General features: G+C 31.0%; 1 protein-coding gene and 1 pseudogene across 1 annotated transcript; both read right to left on the minus strand.

The window, feature by feature from the left end:
- Nucleotides 1-8,780: 8,780 nt before the first annotated feature.
- On the minus strand, nucleotides 8,781-10,012 carry LOC116124796 (ethylene-responsive transcription factor ERF003-like). The gene is made up of 2 exons (XM_031410538.1): nucleotides 9,839-10,012; nucleotides 8,781-9,640 (listed from the first exon to the last, which is right to left on the minus strand). The coding sequence occupies exons 1-2, from the start codon at nucleotides 9,919-9,921 to the stop codon at nucleotides 9,193-9,195; spliced, it is 531 nt and encodes a 176-aa protein (XP_031266398.1). The 5' UTR covers nucleotides 9,922-10,012; the 3' UTR covers nucleotides 8,781-9,192.
- Nucleotides 10,013-15,003: 4,991 nt separating this feature from the next.
- LOC116124794 lies at nucleotides 15,004-21,304 on the minus strand (annotated as a pseudogene).
- Nucleotides 21,305-22,892: the final 1,588 nt, after the last annotated feature.

Raw genomic sequence — 22,892 nt, forward strand, 5'->3', positions numbered from 1 at the left:
GGTGGCCGGAGTTGCCGTATCGGCGTATGACCGGCTTGATCTTGCCTATCGTGGGCCAAATCCGTGGCTAGATCTGGCCATTGACGGCCAGATCTGGTCGCATTGATGGCCAGATCTGGCCGCATTGACGGCCAAAAATACGGCTGTCGTTGATGGTCAATAATGATCATATCTTGGCTGTCGTTGACAACTGTCTACGGCCAAATCAACTTGGATATGGTCGGAAAAGGCTAGATCGGCGTACTACCGGCCAGATTTAGCTGGTAGTGAGCCATTACACTAGATTTCAGCTAGCTTCCGGCAGTGGTGGTTAGAATCTAGTAAATTTGGGTTGTTAGGGTGTTTTTGTCAACTTTTAAAAAAAAATTTGAGGGTTGTTTAATTAAATTAACAAATTGAGGGGGATTAAAGGAAAATGAATAAGTTAGAAAACTATTTTGAAAATAGGTGAAACAAACACAAATTTTGTGTTAACTTTTTCAGGAAAACTATTCTAGTTTTCCCAATATGTGAACCAAATGGAGCCATGAAATAATTTAAGATAAAATTCATTATTTGTTCAAGTTATGGAATATTTTACAAAATTAAAGTGTTACTTAGGGCTCTGTCTTGGACTAATCCAAACAAGTCCAGTTACACAACCGGATCAGAAAGCAGATTAGATTTTGGGCCACTCATTTCAATATTTTGGACTTGTTTATTTATGATTACAATTAGAGTGGTTAGCTAGCTTATAGTACACGTATGCCCATCTAATAATATTCGGAGCATACATTTATTCATTTTAAAAACAACTTAATTTTTAATTTAATTTTATAAATATAAACAATAGTGTTATTTGATAAACTTATGGATAATATAATAGTTATTTTAATATTCTTAATTCATTTAATTTATAATTAAATTAAAAAGGAGTGTTAACGACAATTGTGAATGCAATAGTTTTTGTCACTCCTTATATTATGTATATATTTTAATCAAATAAAATATTTATTAAATTATTTAAACACTTGATACAAGAAAATTGACAATTGTCGAACTTGTGCCGAATAGTAACACTCTTCTAAAAAATATTAAACCAATAATAGTAGAAGTCAAATTTCGTAAATAAAACACCCTACGTCTTATATGAAACAATTTAATATAAATTTTATTGGTTTAATTACTATTATTGGTTATATATTAGACTCCAATTGTCAAACTGTGACTTCTATTATGGCAAATTCTATCTCTTTTCTTCTGGTCGGATGATAAACCCTTTAATTACTGAGATTAGCTATATCTGAGTGGTCTTAAGTTCAAGTTATAGGAAAAGTATTTACCATATTTGTGTAATTATTTTAATTCATTAGACTTGTAAGGTGTTTCATGATCTTGAAAATTAGATAAACTCTAATATATGATTGGATATATGAAAGACCTAAAAACAAATTTAAAACATCCTAGGACTGATATAAAACATAACTTATAAAATAATCAATGGGTCCGGAATCCGGATCGCACTATAGAACATAAGGCTCAAATCCCAAAACCTCAAAAGCCCAAACTAGTGAACTACTTTCGAATTATTTTTGTTTATTTATTTCATTTTATTTTATATTTAATGTTTTCTTTGTAACTTTATATTGGTATAGTTGAGTTCGGATATAGATTGTATGGTAACCCTTACCCAATCTACAATGTTGGTCCTTTTTTTTTTTCACTTTATTTTATTTTATTTTTTGCTTTTACTATTCATGATAATTATCGATTACCAATTTAATCCTCAAAAATTGATTCGATTTTAATTTTATTAATTCAAGTATGATTTGTGAGGATTTTTTATTTTCCTATTTATTAATTTTATTTGTGTAATGGAAAAATTCTACTATAGAAAACATAACATGTGTTACTTTATGATGTGACGTCATGGTGTGGCATGCTCATTGACATCAAAATTAAAACCAATTTTCCTTTGTTTTTTTTTTTTTAACTTTAAAATAAAGTGTGTTTTTAAAATTTGAAATATTAAACAAAATCTGATTTTTAATTTTCAGTAAAATGACAAAACTGTGATATACCATCACATATAGTTAGCATATGTTTTACCTAATCATCACTGGGTGACATGATAATAAAAGAGCAAAATGATATTTTATAAACTCTTGAGTTTGAGTCTCTCTAGACACTAATAGAAATTATCACTAAAACTCTTATCCAACTCCTAATTCTAGAGTATCAGAAGATTAGTTGAGAGCATGCAAATTGACTTGAACACTCCCGTCAATGAAAAAAAAAAAAAAATTCTACAATTTGTACACATATTTGTTACCTAAATTTTCCTGCTTGCAGTAAATTTGTACACTTTAGTTTAAATGATTACCCCCCTGCTTGCAGTAAAAATGATTAAGTTGGAGCAAAATTGAAGGAGAAAATTGGTATTTGAAGTTTTATAAGTATTGACAAAGACACATGCAGAGTGGTTTTGTGTAGTGAAGTCAAAAATGATGGGTAGGGCTTAAATTATGATAAGTTGAATAATTATTATCAACTTGGTGTTGCAATCATAACTTACCATTCTCTAGTATCAACTTATCAAAACCCAAATTAATTAATTAGTGATAATTACCTTCCAAGTACTACTTCAAACTTTCATGGAAATTAATTAAATTCTAGACCTACTTCTGGCTTTTCCCATGTAACTTTAATATTTTTTAAAATTAATTTCTTGGTTATTTTTTGTATTTAATTTATCTATACTTTGAAAAGGTTATGGAACTAGGAGAATAATTAATGATAAAATTTATAAAATGAAAATTGGTCAATAAATCATTATGGGAGGTAAGACGAACAAGAATTAAGAAATTAATTATACTTTTATTCGAGAAGATCGAGATTATAAAATCTGAAGTTGGCAATAGCAAGTACAACTTTTGTCAAAAAAAATTTGCCTAATTAACATGTGGAGATTCAAGAACCACCTATATATTTTTGTATATTTAGCTCAATTATTTTGATTTCATCATTCAATAATTAATGCCACATAAGTCATCGTAAAAATCAATCAAATTTATGTATATACCTTTAGAATTAAACTCTCTCATAATCTCTACTTGGCAACTCTCAGTTTTTTACTGATAAATTTTAAACTTTCGAAAATTCATCAGTAAAAAACTGGGAGCTGCAACCTAGACATTGTGAGAGAGAGTTTGTAAGATGAGATTATAAGTGTAGTATTGTCCCTAACTTTAAAATGCCTCTCATGCATATGCTTCCCAATATCAAATTTGACAAAATATAATGGTGCTATTAATTTTCTAACTCTTATAATAATTTGATTAATAATAGAATCATGTGGTGAATTTTGAGTCCAACGAAATAGATATTATTGGCTTTAGGTTCATCATTCATGCCCAACAGAAATGTGTCTTTTTAAACTTCCGACGTTTTAATTTAAGAGGACCCATACCTTGCAAATTAAATCTCAGACTCATTTGTTAGCAACGTGGGTTGTGACAAATAGCATTAATCTAATGATTATTGAAGGTAACTTATATAATAATACTTTCAGTTTGAAGATTTATAATATCAAATTATTGTTCCAACAACACTATTATTAGGCCAACGAAAACTGAATCCATTGAATCAAAAGATTTTTACGTAGTGATAATCGTAAGACCTATTTTCAATCTAAGACTGAAATGATGATAAAGAAAGCAACACATGGTACCACCTGTTAGCCAAGACCATGTGCAAATGCAAATATTTTCATGTATATGAAAGGAATACTACTGAAAATAACATGGCTGCCCATGTGAGAATTTAGGAAAGACAATGAAAATAGAAATGGTACACATATGGCATAAGAATTATTAGTCAGATAGAGAAAACTATAAGGATGGAAAGAAAGCGAAAGAAGACGAGAAAAAAAAAAAAAAAACAAAATTCTACTTGCAAAAATGAGTTAATGAAGGTAGAGATTGAAGCAAAAGATTAGCTTGTCTCTTTAACCTACATCATAAAGAAAGACGTAGCTACAGCAGCTAAATTCTAAAACCATGTCCATGTGCATGCTTACATGTCAATGGGGGCAAAATATTTGAATAACATGTGGCTTTGCATGTGAAGGGATGGGGAGGAGGAAAGAAATAACAAAGAGAAGGGAGAGTCGTCTTGAAACCCTAATGTCAGGACATAAATGCTACATCTATGTCACTTTTGCTATCGTTTATATTCAAAAAAATTTCAGTAGATTTTGAGATAGAGATTGTTTTGGCGTTTTTGGTGGCTGCCCAACATCCTGCATCTGCATGCACCCTGAAATTAAGCCATTCTTGGTGGGTTTATAAATGAGTTCATCATGAAAACACAAAATTATAATATATAAACAAGAATCTAAGTTTGGATTATGAACCTATCTGAACGCCAAGTTTGCGTTGGAAAATTGTTCAGTGATGAGTCTTAGTTTTTTTTTTTTTTTTTTTTTTTTTTTTTTTTTTTTTGTGATCAGAGGTGTTTAGACTAGCTTACGCGTACTTCAATAATCTTTCGACTCATAAAATTGACGACTAATTAACTCTCAGTGGTCATCCCTATTAACGTAGTCAGGAATTAAAATCAGAAGCTCATAAACTCTTTTTTTTTATCATAGACCACCCATAGTAGTTTAAGTCTTAATGTAACACTCTCTCTTCGTTGAAATAAACTTTTTAAATAGAAATTTTGTATTTAATTATATTTAAAATAATAAATTATATTAGGTCTAATTAATTAGATGTTATTCCAAGGATCTAAAACAATGATGATAAAGAGATCCAAAGTTGAATAAGGGAAGAAAATAGATAAATATGATGAAGAGTTTATCAGCTGATTGCTGAATGCTTCATGATGATTGTCTTCTTCAATAAGATATTTTTTAGAATTTAGACATATCACATTCCAAGTACTATCATTAATTTTGACTGCTTTCTTGCCTTTTAACCATAAAATTATATAAAAAAATAATGATTAGAAATGTGATTTTGTATTATGGAGAGTAACTTCATCATTTGGTTTTATTTGAGGATCAATTTGATCATCATATTCCTATCATAATCAACATATAAAAACAATACATATACGATTATTATTATATTGCGTATGTAAAGTTAGTAGGGACCATATTTCTACCCAAGGTTTGCCTTAATGACACTTTTCCACCTAAAAAGTTTTAAAATACCATTTTTTCACCCAAAATTAATATTTAGTTACTACCTTAAGTTGATTACAGTGACGAAAATTCTCTCCATTACCACCGTTTAAACCTCTGGTCTTTTCTCTATAAGACTCATTTCACTCTAACACCTGATTTCTTATCGATCGCTGGTCATCGCAAAGTTAGAGTTTCCCATTCTTAACTGATTTTCGACGGTGAATAGTCAATCGTTCACTACCATTTGATCCCCCGACCTTCACTCTACAAAAACGCTCTTATCCTGGCTCTTGGTAACTTGTCGAAAGCTGACTGAGAAATTGAAGTATATTTTGAATATTACTAAAATATAAAACGTTGGATAGGAAAGTGGTATTTTGAAACTTTTTGGATGGGAAAGTGTCATTAAGACAAAGCTTGGGTGGGAAAAAGTCGTTTACTCCATAAGATAATTCATAAATCAAATTATAATTTATGATTACATAAAATTAGATCTACCACATATGATTAATTAATATATTTTAGGAATGATACATTATTCTAGATGTGACCGCAAATTTGAATATAATTTTATTCAAGGATTTACAATTGGGAGAACGACATTTTCCCACCCAAGATTTGGCGAAATGACACTTTCCCACCCGTCAAGTTTCAAAATGACACTTTTCCATATTTCATTAGGTTCTGTTAGTGTTTTATGTTAATATTTGACTGAAATGATGAGAATACCCTTAAACAGTTTATTTCTTAATTAGTTTATTATAAATTAAAATTTAGTTAAGTTAAAATCTTTACTCGATTATTTATTAGTTCAAGTATAAAGATATATTTTTTCTTTTGTTTATTTAATTAATTAGGAATATTGATTTTCTATATTAATTAGTAAAAATGAAAATCATTATATTATGAAAAACATTATAAATTTAGTAGATTATTGAATAATAGTACTGATGACATTATAAATAAATAAATATTAAGGTCATTTAATTTTAAACAATTTTATAGCATTACTTGTAACTTTTTAAGTGGGGTTAACTTTTTTTTTTTTTTTCACTTTTTAATAGTTGACTTTTTGGTTAATTAAAAATAATAAAATTTTTATAAAGTCAAATATTTAAGGATATTTTTGTCTTTTTAGTAAAATATTAATGGAAAACATAACAGAATATAGCGAAATGTGGGAAAGTGTCATTTTGAAACTTGAAGGGTGGGAAAGTGTCGTTTCACCAAACCTTGGGTGGGAAAATGTCGTTCTCCCTTACAATTTTTGTGATAATCTTGTAAGAGAGTAATTATGTGGTACCACTGATCTACCTTATAATTAAATATGAATAATCGTGGGGGACAAAATCAACTATAGTACAAATAATTTTAATGATGAAGCATGAATATAATTGTAAGATTAAAGATGTTGGTCCACCAATATATACTTTCAAAACCATAAATCAATCAATCAATTTTAGAGGGTGGAATTGAAGGAACGGCAGCAACTAGCATATATAGCATGTCAAACATGTATCATTTCATTTAACCCATGCTTATTTTTCATACAAAATTAATTTCTATAACGGGAAGAGAAAGCAAAGAACATGAGTTAATTATGTATTAAAATTTGTATTTTAAACTCTAATATTCAATTAAATGCTAATTATTATGTATTAATTACCGTCATAACATATATGTCACGGGATTTGATACTTAAGGGCATTAAACATTTAATAAGATTTAATTAAATCATACTGATGCAAGCAAATTAAATTGTAATTTAACTATTTTTGGATAATCGAGTGATACTTTTGAATATATTATTTAAGAGATTTTAAATTTGAGTTCATCCTCGATTGTTAATAAAGGTAGCCACTACAACTCTTACCAGACTAATAATTTCTGAATATTAAAAATTAATTAAAATATACATAAATTCACTCCAACATTGCCTATCATTTAAAAAAAATTTAGGCAAGCTCCCAAAATCACATGTGGGTCTCTCGGTCTTGGAAATTGTAAGCGTAAAATATAATTTAATTTATCATAACCGACCCAATTCCCATGCAAAACTAATAAAGTTTAGTGAAAATCGCTTTCATAGGTGGAAAAACTTTTCCTATTGTCAAGATCAGTACACTATTTCAAAGGATCCTGCTTTGCTTCTTCATCAATTATACTTCTCTTTTACACATATAAAACCATTTAATATCACATAATTAATCTTATAAATATTTATACCACAATTATCTTTAACAAAATAAAGATATATTTTTGCCATAAAAACTTACTTTCTGTGACGATTTGTAATAATCGTAAAAACTATTGCATAATTAATCGTAAAAACTATAATAAGAGAAATATAAAAATTATTTGCAAAAGATGTTATAAGAAATTTAAAAAAAAAACAAATTCTTACAAAAACTTTAGTAGAATTTCAATTTTCAAATGAGTTAATTGACTAAATAAGCAATAAATAGGAATTTTAGGTGGGTCAAAAAGTGGGGGTTTAAAAGTGATGTTTCCAAACTCCAAAGAAATCAAATGAACCTATGTATGGATCGGATCCCAATCCTGAAGCTTTTTCACTTCTCATTCAACTTTATAAAGCGAATGAGAATGTTTTTATTTTAATACGAAATGGAAATCCAATCCTCCTTCAAATTCTTGTTCACATTACTTGTAAAATCTTCTTACAATCAATTAATAGAAACACAGACAGCAGCCTCATGATAAACAAATATTTCTTTTAATATACCATGTTTTCTTGCCTGCTCATGAAAATAACCCTATAATTGTTTTCTTCTTATAAATCAAAAGGTTTTTCACATAACACTAGTTGGACTCATTTAGAAATTTGGTACCTTATCATTATTGTATTTTAAGTCAATTTAACAGTTGTCACCCATTCTATACTATATGGAAACTGAAATTATTTTTCTTTCATTTTTCATATATCATAATAATTAATTAATTTTTCACTATATGTAAGGAAATTCAATTTTTTGTCTTCCTTCCCCAGCTTTGGACCCTACAAAATGATTGATTCTCTATAGCTTATATTTTAATCAATCTAGCCTTATATAAATATTGGTCTAAAAAACAAGCCAAATGCACCCAAAATTAAACTTATATTTATTTGACATTACAATGAATTGACTGTGATTAACTTTTAATTAAAAAAATAAACATATTTTTTAAAAAACTAGTTATGATACTAAGTTTTTATAAAGAATCCGTAAAACAGATCAAAACCCTCTCCTGATCAGATTTTCACCTAAACAAATTACTTGAATACGATTGATGATTGATAAAAGAAAGGATAAAGATGGGTTTAGAACCCAATCTTATAAAATTTATCTCACAATCAAGATATAACAGTTCGTAAATTAATAGGCGAGATCCATAGCGAAAAGAAAAGACTCATTTACGAAATGAAAAATTACGAATTGTCACGTTAGAATGATGAGAGAAAGTTTGTGAAATTGAATTGTAAATGTAATATTATCCTAAAAGAAAATATTAAAAGAAATAAATTGTAATTATACATTATTATTCCTCAAAGATGTTATAAGACTTTTAAAAGTCGAAGAAAATTTAGAATAAAAAACTTCTTTAATATTATTTATTTATAAGTAATGGACGCCTAAAAAGGGTCTTCAAACCTCTGATTCTTCACTTTTCTGCACAACTCCAAGATTTGGATTCCTTTCCCCCCTTTAAATTCATGTACATGACAGACAAAAAGAAGAAGAAGGGAATTGAAGCAAAACTTGTTCACATCAAAGCCAGAAACGATCTCTCTCAGCATAAAGTTTTGATCTTCAATGTCAGCATACGCATCAGATTAATTTGCTTTTGAGTCATTCACATTAATGCATTCATACTATCGAACTCAAACTTTATGCAAAAGCTAAATTACCTCATTTACATTAACCTTTATCACTTTCTATCCATGGCTACTTTTCTTCCCCACTTCAAACTAAAACATGAAAAACTTGCATTAGCTATTTAATACTGGTACAGCTTTTTTATTTTTATGTTGAATTTTCATTGCCGCACAGCTCAATTGATCCATAGTCAAGCAATTCTTGTATCATTTGTTCTATGTGATCATCTTCAAGTGACTTAAACTGTTGTTGACCACTTTGATCCATGTGGGATTCTCCGGCGCCAACCCATTTGGTCTCCGGCCATTCGGGGCTTGTTTCGATGGTTTTCCCGGCGAATGGTGCACATTGTGGCTGATCTTGTGGCTCTTTTTTCATATTTTTTTTGTTAACTTGGAGAGATGCCATATGACATTTATGTAATTTAGCAGCCAAAGTTGCTGAAAGAAGTTTTGATGATGAAGATTGTGACTCGTTTGGATTGTATGGAAAATTTGTTCGTGCTTTTGGCCCACACATCAGTCTTGCCGCTTCATCATATGCTTTTGCCGCATCTTCCGCCGTTTCGAATGTGCCTAGCCATATTCTAGTCTTCCTGTAGTTAAAAACAAAAAAACACGAAACGTTTCTCTTATTACAGAGTCTATCTAGCAACATGAACAGCATTAAATTGTGCAAAGAAAAAAAAAACGTTTTCTTTGGATAAAAATGTCACGTTCTTTTGCTTCCTTTATAGCAAATTGTAATGTAACGAAACGTTTCGAAACAAGTTTGGAAAAAGAGAGAGAATTACAGTAGAGGGTGGCGGATTTCGGAGACCCAGGAGCCCCAATGCCTTTGGCGGACGCCGCGGAATCGTTGTTGTGGTCGAGCCATGGTGGAGCAAAACGAAAAGTTTCAAACGGCTGTTTAAATGTCGAAATGTGTTTGCAGAAATGCTTGAAGGAATGAATGAGGTTAAAGGAGAATGAGATAAGGGGGATTTGAGTGAATGAGTTGAAGGGATTTATATAGGCATTATTTTGCGGCCTTCTTGTTTTTTGTTTCAATCAATAAAAATCTGTATATGATTGGAGCCCACAAGGGGATTTTAGTCTTTGGTCTTTGCTTTCTTTAATCTCTTTACTTATGGGTTAAATAGTAAATTTTTGGCCTTCCTTTTCACATGGGTAATATCAATTTCATTGAAAAGTTAGAAAAAATTACGATACATACCCATATTTTCTTTGTTTGCAAGCATATTAGTCAGATAGAGTTTATCCATTTCAGACTCATACATATAAAATCTTGTCCAAATTCAGATGACTCTACGGTCTACAAGAAGTAAATATACCTTTCTTCATAATAAAGTCTTGCCTCAGAAACCCAGATAGAACCCAGATTGAAAATGATATATATATTTTGTAAAATTGAATTGGGGTGTGATTTAATTTTGTTGTAGTACTAGTTAGTGGACATGGGTACGTGGGTACGTGGCTCACATCACATTTACCATACATAGGAAACCTACCCATATGACACAATGTGAAGTGAAGACAAGAAATACTACATGATTGATGTAATTTTCAAGCCCATGCCATGCCATGCCATTTGCTCTCTCTCTTTCTTGGGGATTGTTGTAGGGTTGTAGCTGCTATATTTGACCACTTATTCCATTGATGTTCTGCACCAGACAAAACTAAGTTACAAAAATAGATGTTGACATCAACTTTTAACTTATTTGTCTTCTTCGTTTCATCTTTCACTCCCTTTCTCACATGGCTTCTTACTCTACTTTGCTTCTGCAATTTGTAACTACCACTTCAACTTGTCCACTCCCGAAAGGTTTATTTACCCTTTCAGAATATTAGACGATAACATTATTCGATGTTTAAAGATTGTAACAATCCAATAATATTATCAAATTGATATTGGAGTTATGGCATCTTGTTCCTAACAATGATAGTCCATTGAATCACTGACTCCAAATTTCACATCAAGAAAAGTCTGTCCCAACACATATTGTAATTTTTTGGTGTTTGTTTTTATGTCGAATGGTGATTGTTCCATCTTAAAATTAATGATGCATGTCAGAGTGAATGAACGTGAGGTAAAAAACTTTTTACTTCATATAATATTTGCTCTTTTTTAACTCTTTTTACACCCCAAATAACACATCATAGTGTCTCTTAGGGGGTCTTGTGGGATGACTGACTTTGCGCAAACTAGGGCTTTAGACAAGGATCAATTGGTGCCCTTGAGTGGTAGCAAAGTGTTAGCGAATGACCTTGCAATTCATACTCCTTTGTCATCCAATGCTTTCATCAATTCTGATTTTTAACAAACACTTTGCATTTTGTTCACATATTTAACTTTGTTTATTTCCCAACTTAGAGGATGAGATCATCCATCCTTTCCAAGAAAAACACATCAAATTTATTTCAAAAAGATCAGATATTCAAGGATACATTTGGGTTTACTTCATGTACCAATTAATTTAAATGCTGAACGTTCATGTGAAGATCATCAAATATGATATAAAATCTGGTAATTAAATAGAAGATAGACAAAAAGATAAGTTTTTTCATATTTTAAAAGGTTTTTAGTAATTTTAGGAAAATTTTAATAGTTTTTGAAAGTTATGGGGCAATTTAAGACTTAAACATTTCTTAATACGGGATAAAATAAGCATAATAATGGGATTTAAGTTAATTTTAATAGTCTAATTTAATTCAATTTGACAGAAAAATCCAGTTTTCATAACTAGCCACCAGTAGAATCATAGACAAATTGATAATAAATAATTATAAAGACATCTCTGAATTTTTCAAAAAAAACAAAAAAAGTCTAATACTTCCAAGAATGATACAAAAAATCCTTGTAATTTATAAGGGTTCTTTTTTTCTTTTTTTTTTTTTAAATTTTTCCCCTTTCATTTTAAACTTAATTATTGAGAAATAAAAGTGATTGACCTTTTACTACTACTTTTAACATATGAAAATTAAGTACGAGAGAATTTATCACTTATGATGATTTATTGCTTTTATATCTTATAATATGATCTACGCAAACATTATGAACAACTAAACTTAATTTGGAACGGTGTTATAGTGATTCTCGAATTCTAAATGATAGATGATTATGTTTTTTTTTTCCTTCTCTTTATTTATGAATAAGCTACTTTAAAAAAGCATATGGAAATCTTTACCCCCAAATTGAAGGATAATGGGAGTATAGAAGAATATCACTAACATTTTGAAGCCATTATTGCCAATCTCTCAAATTATTTTGTGCCTCAACCTCACATGCATATTTCTAATTAAAATGCATACATAATAATTGTCTNTTCATTTTAAACTTAATTATTGAGAAATAAAAGTGATTGACCTTTTACTACTACTTTTAACATATGAAAATTAAGTACGAGAGAATTTATCACTTATGATGATTTATTGCTTTTATATCTTATAATATGATCTACGCAAACATTATGAACAACTCAACTTAATTTAGAACGGTATTATAGTGATTCTCGAATTCTAAATGATAGATGATTATGTTTTTTTTTTTCCTTCTCTTTATTTATGAATAAGCTACTTTAAAAAAGCATATGGAAATCTTTACCCCCAAATTGAAGGATAATGGGAGTATAGAAGAATATCACTAACATTTTGAAGCCATTATTGCCAATCTCTCAAATTATTTTGTGCCTCAACCTCACATGCATATTTCTAATTAAAATGCATACATAATAATTGTCTTTGCCTTATCATGTTTCCCCTACTCCATCTATGCATCATGGAGTGCCTACAAGAAATAAAAGGGCAATTTAAGCATTCAAGGCTATTTAATAGTTTTATGAGCAAAATTTAAGGGTTTAGGGTTCTTTTTAATTTAAAACTTTGGCTAATTCCCATTTAATTTAATAATTAATCAATTAAAAAGTAATATAGAATATGGATGAAATTTTGACTGAAATGTAGTGGTCTATACATATAAATTTTAAAATTGTTTAAAATTTTCACTTAAATTTTTGATACAATTTAATAATTTTTTTATTTAATGCAATCTGATGGTGTAAAGAATTGCTGAATTGGATTTGAAATAAATACATTTTAACTTTCATTTTTCCACCTTTGGTCGAGGAGAGTTATTAAATTTTAAGTCAAAAGATAAGACAAAGTATCCCGACCCTTGTTTATATTAATAGAAAACAAGTGAAGTCGAGAAAACCGAATCAGTGTAAGCACAAACAAAACATCATCAAACAAGTCAAAAATAATCAGGATGTGTTGAGCATACTTTGTTGTATGTTCAAGGAACAAAATCAAACAACAATCTAACAACATCTCATCTAATTTATTAATAAAAATCTTGAAATTGAAACTTGATATATTCCAAAAGCTTGAAGATTTTCAGAAGGCTACAAAAACCTAAAAGGGTTTCCATTTAAGACTTATAGAGCAAAAGATAAAGGTAAAAGATTACGCATGCTGAGAAGATAATCATATACAACTCCAAACACATAACCAAAAAGCATCCATTTTGTTGCATTATGTCTTCCTTTTCTTGACATTTACTCAAAGAATGGAGACTTCTGTATTGCACTTAATTTTTTTTCTTTCATTTCATTCCATGCATGCAAAAACCTTAAAAAAAGTTGCACAATTATGGACCCATCCCTCAATCTTTGCCCTCCATTTGTGTGGATTACAGTTAATGTATAACCTTGTGATTGAGACTACTACCTCAAATTTCATCATTTGTAATTATATCAGGGGGGTCAGTTTTTCTTCCTAAAATTAAAGTATTCGAATCTCTGCCGTAATTTTCGAGTTAATATACTATTATAACATCCTGGTCTATTATTAAGATATTGTGAATTTATCACTTACCCTCCTCAAATAGTGAGATTAAGAGTGCGTCTTCGAATGAAGAGTATCAATTGAGATGCACTTTGAGCTCCACTATTTGATATAGGTAAAATAAATCGACAATATCTTAACAATGGATTGAAGTATTACAACCATACTCTATTTTTGAAAAAATTTTAGATTATACATATAAAAATGAAAAAAAAAAAAAAAAAAAAAGAAGAGAATGAAAAGTATACCTGTCCAAGAAGAAACATACAAAAAGCTCCCTCAAATTTTAGATCAATACCTTCTGATGCAATCAAACACTCGCATATAGTTTTTGCCTTGTTAATCTGCAGAAAAAATTAGGTAACAAAATAGTATCAGAAATAAATAACATAAAACAATCATCAAAAAACTTACTCACGACACAATCGCATGCACACAAACACAGAGCAGTACATCCTAGTAGCAAATCTGCATACAAGAATTACCCATTCCATTTGTTTGCTTGAGAATCCAAGAGCAAGATGGGCTATCAATGCCATGTAGAAACAGTCAAAATCAATTACAACTTTTTGATTCTGTGACTCAATTGATTTTTTGTTCTTCCGTGTAATTGCCAAATTATCCCAGGGAAGAAGATCAACTATTTCTGTAGCCATCAACCTGTTAAGAGNTAACTTTTTACAAGTTTTTGTATGTTCTTCAACGTGTTCCAACCATACAGCCTTTTCGTTCACACACCATAAAATAGGGTAATGTTTTTCAGCAAATACACTTTTCGTCCCATACAACTCAGAAAAAAATGGGAAAGAAAAATGGTTTCTAGTTGTTTACAAGTAATAACCACGTAAAAAACGCTTAGAAAAAGTAAAGATTTAGGATACCGAATAACTTTTTGAAGAATGGAAACTAAAGCACCTGTAAATCTGTAATCTGAACAGAGGTTGCAAACTTACAATAAAGCCGTGTATATATAAAGTTCAATTCCAGTTTGTGTTGTAATTATGCTGATAATAGGGTAAAGTTACCAAGAATAAACTTTTTAACGGAAACTATTATCAAACAGTAAGCATTTTCAACAAATTGACAGGATTGTATACGTAAGCAAGGCACTATATCCATCTAATTCTCTCCATTTCTGTCAAGAACAACAACGAATTCAAACTATTACAATTAAAGCTAACCAAAACCAATTTCATCTCAGCAGATGGGGATTTTTAAGAACTGTGACTCCCGTCTCCAAAAGTACCTAACTCCTAATATAGACTTCTGTATTGACAAAAAGAACAAGAGATATCCGGATTCTCGGAAGAAAACAAAAATAAAAAATGAAAAGCTATGCATGATATGAACCATAACAAAACAGATGAGAAATAGTTTTCCTCCAGGCTTCGTATGACTTATGCGCCCACTTACGAGTGCTTCACTTTCTCCCACTTGTTCCGACTCGTGGCTTGCCTTTAACCTCATTCTCCTGCATTATAAGAAACATGGTCAGTTGCAGGGATAGATATTATTCTTCTTACAATTTATTCCGGGGAATTTATGATTAAAATATATGTACCTGTGGTAAGTGCAGATAAATATATGTCTTTGCTGTTGCTGGGTTGTGATTTTCTGCACCCTTACTCCAGTCATAACACACCTGCAGAAAATTTCAAAATAAGAATTATCACATGCTAAAGTAGTTCTTGCACTTAAAAATTGATAATAGAGAGGGCCACAAAAAGCATCCAGCCTAGAAGCCCAAATGATGCCTTCAATAGAAACAAATACAACAAATATTAAATTGTCACTGGAGTATTATGCCCTCCCCTGAGAAGGGCGAGGGATGTAATTACTCATATTCTGTGTAGTGATCTCTGCAAAATCAATTCAACATTTCGGTATTGGGGTGCTACAGGAATAACCAGATATTTGTTGCAGTTTAATCACTCAAAAAAGAGTAGATGACATTTTTTCTATATCCAAATAGTAGTCTCAATTGTGATTAACAAATAGAAAGACCCATCAGCAGAAATAAAAATACATTCCGCTGACATGAGGTTGGCACATAAAAGGCGTGTGTGCCAGATGTGAAGAGAGCGGAGTGAACTTTACGATATTGCCGTTGTTTATAACTTCAGATATTGCATCTCTCTATACATGTGTAAGTAAGTGTCACAGTGGGAAAAGAAGATAGAAGGAGCCAAGTCTGAGAAAAAGAGAATGATATGACTTTAGGAACATGAAAACAAAACATACTGAGTACGCAAATATTGAGCCGTCATTGTTGAATGTACTGCAAGGTATAGGCTGCCCACACCTTGCCATGGCCTGAAATCATCAAAAAGAAATTATTATATCAATGGACGATTCAGTTAGTATGAAATGCACAATGTGCTAGCATGATATGGACAAAACAAGATTCAACCTTGCCGAAAGAAGAAAAAAGTTAAAGTGATAAAGAAAAGAAATTTGAAAAGACCTTGAGCCTCTGCTTACTATCCTTGTCCCAGAAATTGAATGCACCATCAGACCCAGCAGTTGCAAAAGTGTGATGTATCTGCAAACAAAAGGCAGCTACATGAGATCCTCAGGAACAGAAGACAATGATTCACCCCAGGGTCCAAAGTTGATAATATAACACATATTCATATTTATCTCCTACTTTGCAAATCTGAAACAATAACATATGATAAAGCAAAAACAACATCCACATGATCACTGAAATTTTCAAAGAGGAAAGACATGAGAAAAGAGACCCAATATTTTGCACTAGAAAGCCCTCCGACTGAAGGAACTAGAGATAACAGAAGCAAATTCATACAACAGGGGTTGATAGAACCCTGTTAATTGTATTTCCTAGATTCAGTAGACGCTATTCTTGTTATAAGACTGATAAACTGATATTAAACAGATTGATCCATTGCTCAAGGTTTAATATCAGTGGTTATGATTTCAAGTGTGTGTGGAGAGTCTATTACAACAGTTTTTCTCCATGGGTTAGAATTTTTGGAGATAGTCTGCCCTTTGACTGTCCATTCCAGGTCCAGCGAACAGCTGGTTCACAATTTTTATATCCCCCTTTCCATTGTTTTTTTAATGGGATTTGTTTATCATCAAAAATGTGTGGAGAACATAAGGATTCAGTAACAAATTTCAGATAATAAATTAAGAACTTTAGGAAGTAAAAAGATGGAAATGTTATGTAAAAAGTACAGTGCCTCACATGGTTTTCCAATTTTTCTATGATTCACAAAAGATTTCCATTTCAGATGATTGGTAAAAAAAAAGAAAGGTTGTCTTATCAACCAACAGGGAGCAATTATAAACTGCTGCTCCAGCATTACAGTTTCCAGCAAAATAGATCACAAATGATATGTTTAGTTCCAACAAAAAAGGTGATAGTAATAAAAAAAATAACTCCAAATGTCAATTCTCTAGATAGATAAAAAAAAATCTATTTCTCCATAGAAAACTATTGTCCATCCTAACTATCTCAAATGATAAAAAAAAATTTATAAACCAGTAACAATGCCATCTGTCAACCAATACTTAAAACTTCATATAAAATCAGAAACACAAAGGTAACTTACAGGATGGAAGTTCAAAGAGTTGACTGAGTATATATCAGCCATTCTGTGGCATTTGAATGTGAAATTCTTACTTTGCTGTGAATCATCTAGATGGTGTACACCAACCCTTCCCTCAATTGAACCAACCTAGAAAGATCAAAAACCATTTTCAATGATCAGACTAACGGACCATCATATATACATGGACAAAAAAAAATGGAAGCAAGGCAGTAAGCTAAATAGGAAGTAGTAAGAGTCAAGATGAAACTGGAAAAACAAAAAAGAAAGAAATATAAAGTGGAACAGGAGATAGCTCAGATAATTGGCACCCAAAAAAAAAAAAATTTAAAAATCAGGTAACTAGATTGCCCATGATCCTAACCACTTCTTGTAGAATAAAGGTCACAAAAAGGAGGGGCAAAGGGGGGAATGACTGCAACCAAAAGTAACTGAATACATACCAAAAAACCTTGCTGACGGAAAGGCAGCTACACATCTTGTCTGATACTTCAGGGGTGAAGGAATTCTTTTAAATTCACCTGTTAGCATATAAGAATATTAGACCAATTCAAACAGATGGTCATAAGTAATCTCCAACTCAGACAATTGGCATCTCAACAAAAATTAAGAAATCGTCACCACTCAAAACATTTTCATATTAAACATGTATCTATACAGCACATTGTAATGCAAGCAAAAGTCACATCCTCTTACTTCTTGGCATTTATGAAGAGATATCTACCCCACCCTTCCATAAAATGCATCTAAACTGGGTAAATGAATCGCAGCTTTCAATATGTTTCTCATTTTATATAAATGCAGGAATAAATTGTGTGGCTAATAATATCAAGTTAAACAGAGAACTAATTAACCTTAAAAACATTTAGGTAGACAAGGGTAATTGAAAAGATGAACATTCTTATCAAAGGGGAAAAAAAAAAAAAAAAAAAGAAAAGAAAGAATGAAGAAGAACACATAATTGCAGGCATTCATCAAGATTAACTTAGAAATTACAACAATCAAACTCTTCTAAGCAACCATATTATAAAAGACTTTATTTTAAATTGTAAACAAGAAAAGAGAATGACAACCACAATGATAACAGGAAATCACTCTTTTTCAGCCAAACTCTTGCAGAACAAAAAAACCTAACAATTTAAGGACCTCCATAAGGTTTTATATAGGACAAAAAATGGATTACCCAAAAGGATAACTTTTGGTTGAAGAAATCAACTAGAATTACATGTTCCAATGCCACATTAAATAAGATGCCTAAAATATAAAATTTGAAATTACACTAAGCAAGCAACTAATACTGAAGCAGTTGTTACCATTGAAAATACCAAATGCTTAAACCGCCCTCAATGATTTTTTCCTGTTTGAATTTCCTTATAAAACAATGCAATTACAGAATAAGAAAATATTACCTGTGGGTTCTGCAAGTTAAAGACAATTAGATTTCTACTGCATGTCCAACAACCATCAGGGGATGCCTCACTGTGAGGGCATAGCAGCGATCAGGTAGCTGTTGATGTGCAACAGATTTGACTGTCTTGTATCCCAGTACCTAATTTAGATTGGACACCATCAAAAACACTCATCAACAACTGACACCCAAGGAACTCAAATATGCAAGAGTTATGGATACAAGAAACAGAGCATGTAAAACCATAAACAGCACGCACCGAAAACAATGGCTGTCACAAGGAGAAGCTATAAATTGCATAACAAATCTTAACATTTATCACAAAAAAATTAAAAAAATAAACCAGAAATCACAGAGACAGAAAGAGAGCAAGAGAGACACGCTTCCTACAATGTGAACTCTTATTCTAGGCCTTTTTCTTTTATTAACTAGTAATTCTATAAGCAGTGGAAAAGTGTGCCAACAGTTTGGGGTCCAAGCCCTGCCATCCCCACCTCTTTCACTGCCAAAAGTATTCGTACGGTTTAAAATAGCAGAACAAAACATGATCAAGTGGAACCACCAGCCTTCACACATAGGAATTCAATTATTTGATCCCACCATGTAAAACGATCATACAACTATATATGATCATACTTCTTTTAAGGTCGTGTGAACTAGATTTAGCAAGTAGGTGAGGCTACTTTCATGTAGAATGTGGACTATAACATATGCAAGCCCTAAACTAAGTATGAGAAAAAATTTGCATTCTTGGTGGAAAAAAATGCAATCTTGGTTATAAATCTAAATAGATGTCCAACAAATTCCAAACAAACAACAGCACAGGACTGACAAACGAAGAGAAGGAGAGAAAATATTACTTCAAAGTCTTGTCCCAGCTTCCAGGGACAAGTAGATCATCTCTGGAACCCAGGCAACCTCTTTAATTGGCGCATCATGCATGGCCACAGTTACTGGTTGACCACCAGACAGCAGAGGCCACATCTTCACCTGCTTGTCACATCCTCAGAAAAGACAGTAGTTCCATCATCCTTCCATGCTGAGCACAAAACCTTTGAAATGGAAAGACAGAATAAGTTATAAATTGCAATTATGAATTTCACAACAGAAACATGGATTTGTAACAACAATAAATTAATTTAAAAATTACGGTTGGTCATGTGAAATTGATGCCTTGGGAACACTAGCCACATTAGCTCCACTGCGTGAAATTTCCCAACAACGTACCTGCCAATCTTCAATTGGGATAAATGTGAAAACAGCATTGTTAACCAACAAATAGGAAGACATGACTGTACAAAAGAGAGACAAATCCACAAACCTGATTATCCCATGAAGTCGCAACCAAGATATTGGCCTGGGAAGAAAAAGGCTCGAAACAGAATCACTGGGAGGTTGGGCCACCTCCATTCAAATGTTTCACATAAATCCTTTTCTCTTCACAGAAACAATATAATAAAATCATCAGGAGCTCATCAAGAATCCACTAGAAATGTGAAAAAAAAAATGCAGCTTCAATCAAGGAACCAAACTGCACATACAATAAACTTCATACTAATACAGACAGGTGATATATAAGTTAAACCCTAAGTTTTTCACAATACTTCTATTAAATTTAGTGAATGTACCATCACACGTTAGCTAAAATATGTTTAACATTTGTGGACAAATGACAAAATTTCTTCATATCGCTTTTACGTACTTGGGGATTTAAATAATTGTTTTAACAAATCATACAGGATGTAATTCTCCCCTAGAATTAGCTTTTTCGACAATGCGCCTCTGACCAATAGCATTAGCCACAAAAGTCTTGTATTTGCTCAAAGATCGTATCATAACCTATTTCAGCACAAGCATTATTACACTTCCGGAGCTGTAAGTAATGCCGCTAACATATTGCCTTCATGATAGCCCCAAATCAGCTGACACATGCTTGGGATAATATAAAAACAAACTAGGAAGTATAAATAAGAATGTTTCGGTCACAATTAAGCAGTAAGAATTAGGAGAAGCAATTACACCAAGTTTTAACCACATAACTAGTAACAGTTAATATTTGGTTAACCTAACCAAAGAAAAATTAATCGCATATATATTAACACAATTAATAGCAAAATTATAAACAAGCAAGCAACAATAATAAAAAATTCATTACACATGTAAGGATCTTAAAGAAGATTTACACAAACAAGCTCTGAAAAATAAGCTGAAAATACAAAATAAATAAAGAAATAAAAACCTCGAAGGATTTGTTAGGGTTGATTGGTAGCAGCAGCGGCAGCACCGAAGTAGCCATTGAAGGAAAGAGTTGCGTTAATGGTTATCAGTAAGATAGTGATGTTTGAGACGGAGAAGGAGAACGAGTGAAGGATTTACAGAAAGAGTGGGTGAGTAAAGAGGATGTGGTGTTGTATTGAAAGAAGAGGGAAAGTGATGGAAAGCGGAGGGGTACTTAGGGAGAGGAAATGCTTGGTGGTGTAGGTTAAGGAACTGGGGAGTGTAGACTGTAGCGTTACAATAACGCTTTTGTTAGTAATGGAATACATTTAAGAATATTTATGAATCACTGGATTCAAAAATTGATTAACTTACTCATTCACTTGTTGTGACGTGTGAGTTTACCAAAATAAATAAAAATAGATTAATAAGTTTTGGGGAAAAAAAATATTGAAAATGGATTTTATTATATCTAAATCAATTTTTACATTTGAAAAAATAATGACTTTTAATAGATAATAACATTAAATAGAAAGAGTATTAGACCATCTCCAACCCATTGCACCAAATTGGTGCAAAACACTATTCCATTCCAACCCACAACACCAATATTATATTAAAAAGAATATTATTTAGAATATTCTTTTTTTTTTTATTGTAATAATCAACAATTAATCTATTCACTCATTATTTTTGTATATATTAATTAAATATTGAGAATGATATTTTTATTAAATAATAAATTTTGAAATTATACTAATTAATAGAATTAAGCATTTATTTAATCAAATAAACATTACATTAATATAGAAAAACATTACATCTAATATAAAATGATACAAAAAAAAAAAAAAAAAAACAACAACACAAAGGTAAAATTCCATATTGATAGTAATTTAATTTTCCAAATTAGTATGTTCTTCCCACAATGATCAATTAATGCATCAAAGAGATTTGTGGCTTATTCAAAAAGTGTGTTGTCCATTCAAGCTTTGAGATTTATGGCTTATTCAAAAATATGTGTTGTCCATTCAGTTTTGAGCTTTGTGGCTTATTCAAAAAGATGTATTGTCCATTCAAGCTTTTGAGATTTGTGGCTTATTCAAAAAGATGGTTGTCCATCAAGCCTACGTGAGTTTTTTCAAATGAGAATTAAGAATTATGCAAAAAAGAGTTCAATAACAAGGTCAAGGATCTCAAAATAACTAAGTTCTTTTCAATATTTGATGATCTTTACTGGATCCGAAACTAATCTACCGGAATACTAAATTGTTATTTTAGTTTATGTTGTATTTTCTTTTAATTTTAGTGCTTTTAAATTAGTGTTAATTTTTATTTTTAGTTATTGTAGTTTAATATTTGCATTGAATAAAGTTCTATTTTTAATTTGTCATCATTTTTTAAATTATATCATTATTATAAATAATAATCAAATTAAATTAAATACAAATACAAATACTCAAATTTGGTATGATTTTTGGTGTAAAATTTAATACTCAAATTAACTTAACAAAATAAAAAAAAAACAAAAAAATCAAAATTAAAAAAAAATATATTTTTTTATTGTGCTACAGTACTGCGCCATTTTGGCGCAGTGCTACAGTGCCGCGCCAAATTTGGCGCGGCACTGTAGTGTTTGGTGTGGGTTGGAGTGCCAACCCAAGCCAAATTGGTGTTTTTTACGCCAATTTGGCGTGGGTTGGAGATGCTCTTAACATCTACAATACGATATTGACTATTATGGTAATAGAAGTAGTGGTCAACATATTCAATAATACTTAATAATTATATCTTCAAGTGACTCTG

The sequence above is a fragment of the Pistacia vera genome, unplaced genomic scaffold (assembly GCF_008641045.1).
Source record: "Pistacia vera cultivar Batoury unplaced genomic scaffold, PisVer_v2 Contig156, whole genome shotgun sequence".
NCBI classification, from domain to species: Eukaryota; Viridiplantae; Streptophyta; class Magnoliopsida; order Sapindales; family Anacardiaceae; genus Pistacia; species Pistacia vera.

What these genes read in the sequence shown, in the direction of transcription:
- LOC116124796 (XM_031410538.1), bottom strand. Translation starts at nt 9,921, where the DNA reads ATGGCTCGACCACAACAACGATTCCGCGGCGTCCGCCAAAGGCATTGG. An exon ending in GAAATCCGCCACCCTCTACT is followed by an intron (nt 9,641 to 9,838) that starts GTAATTCTCTCT and finishes TTTTAACTACAG; the next exon opens with GAAGACTAGAATATGGCTAG.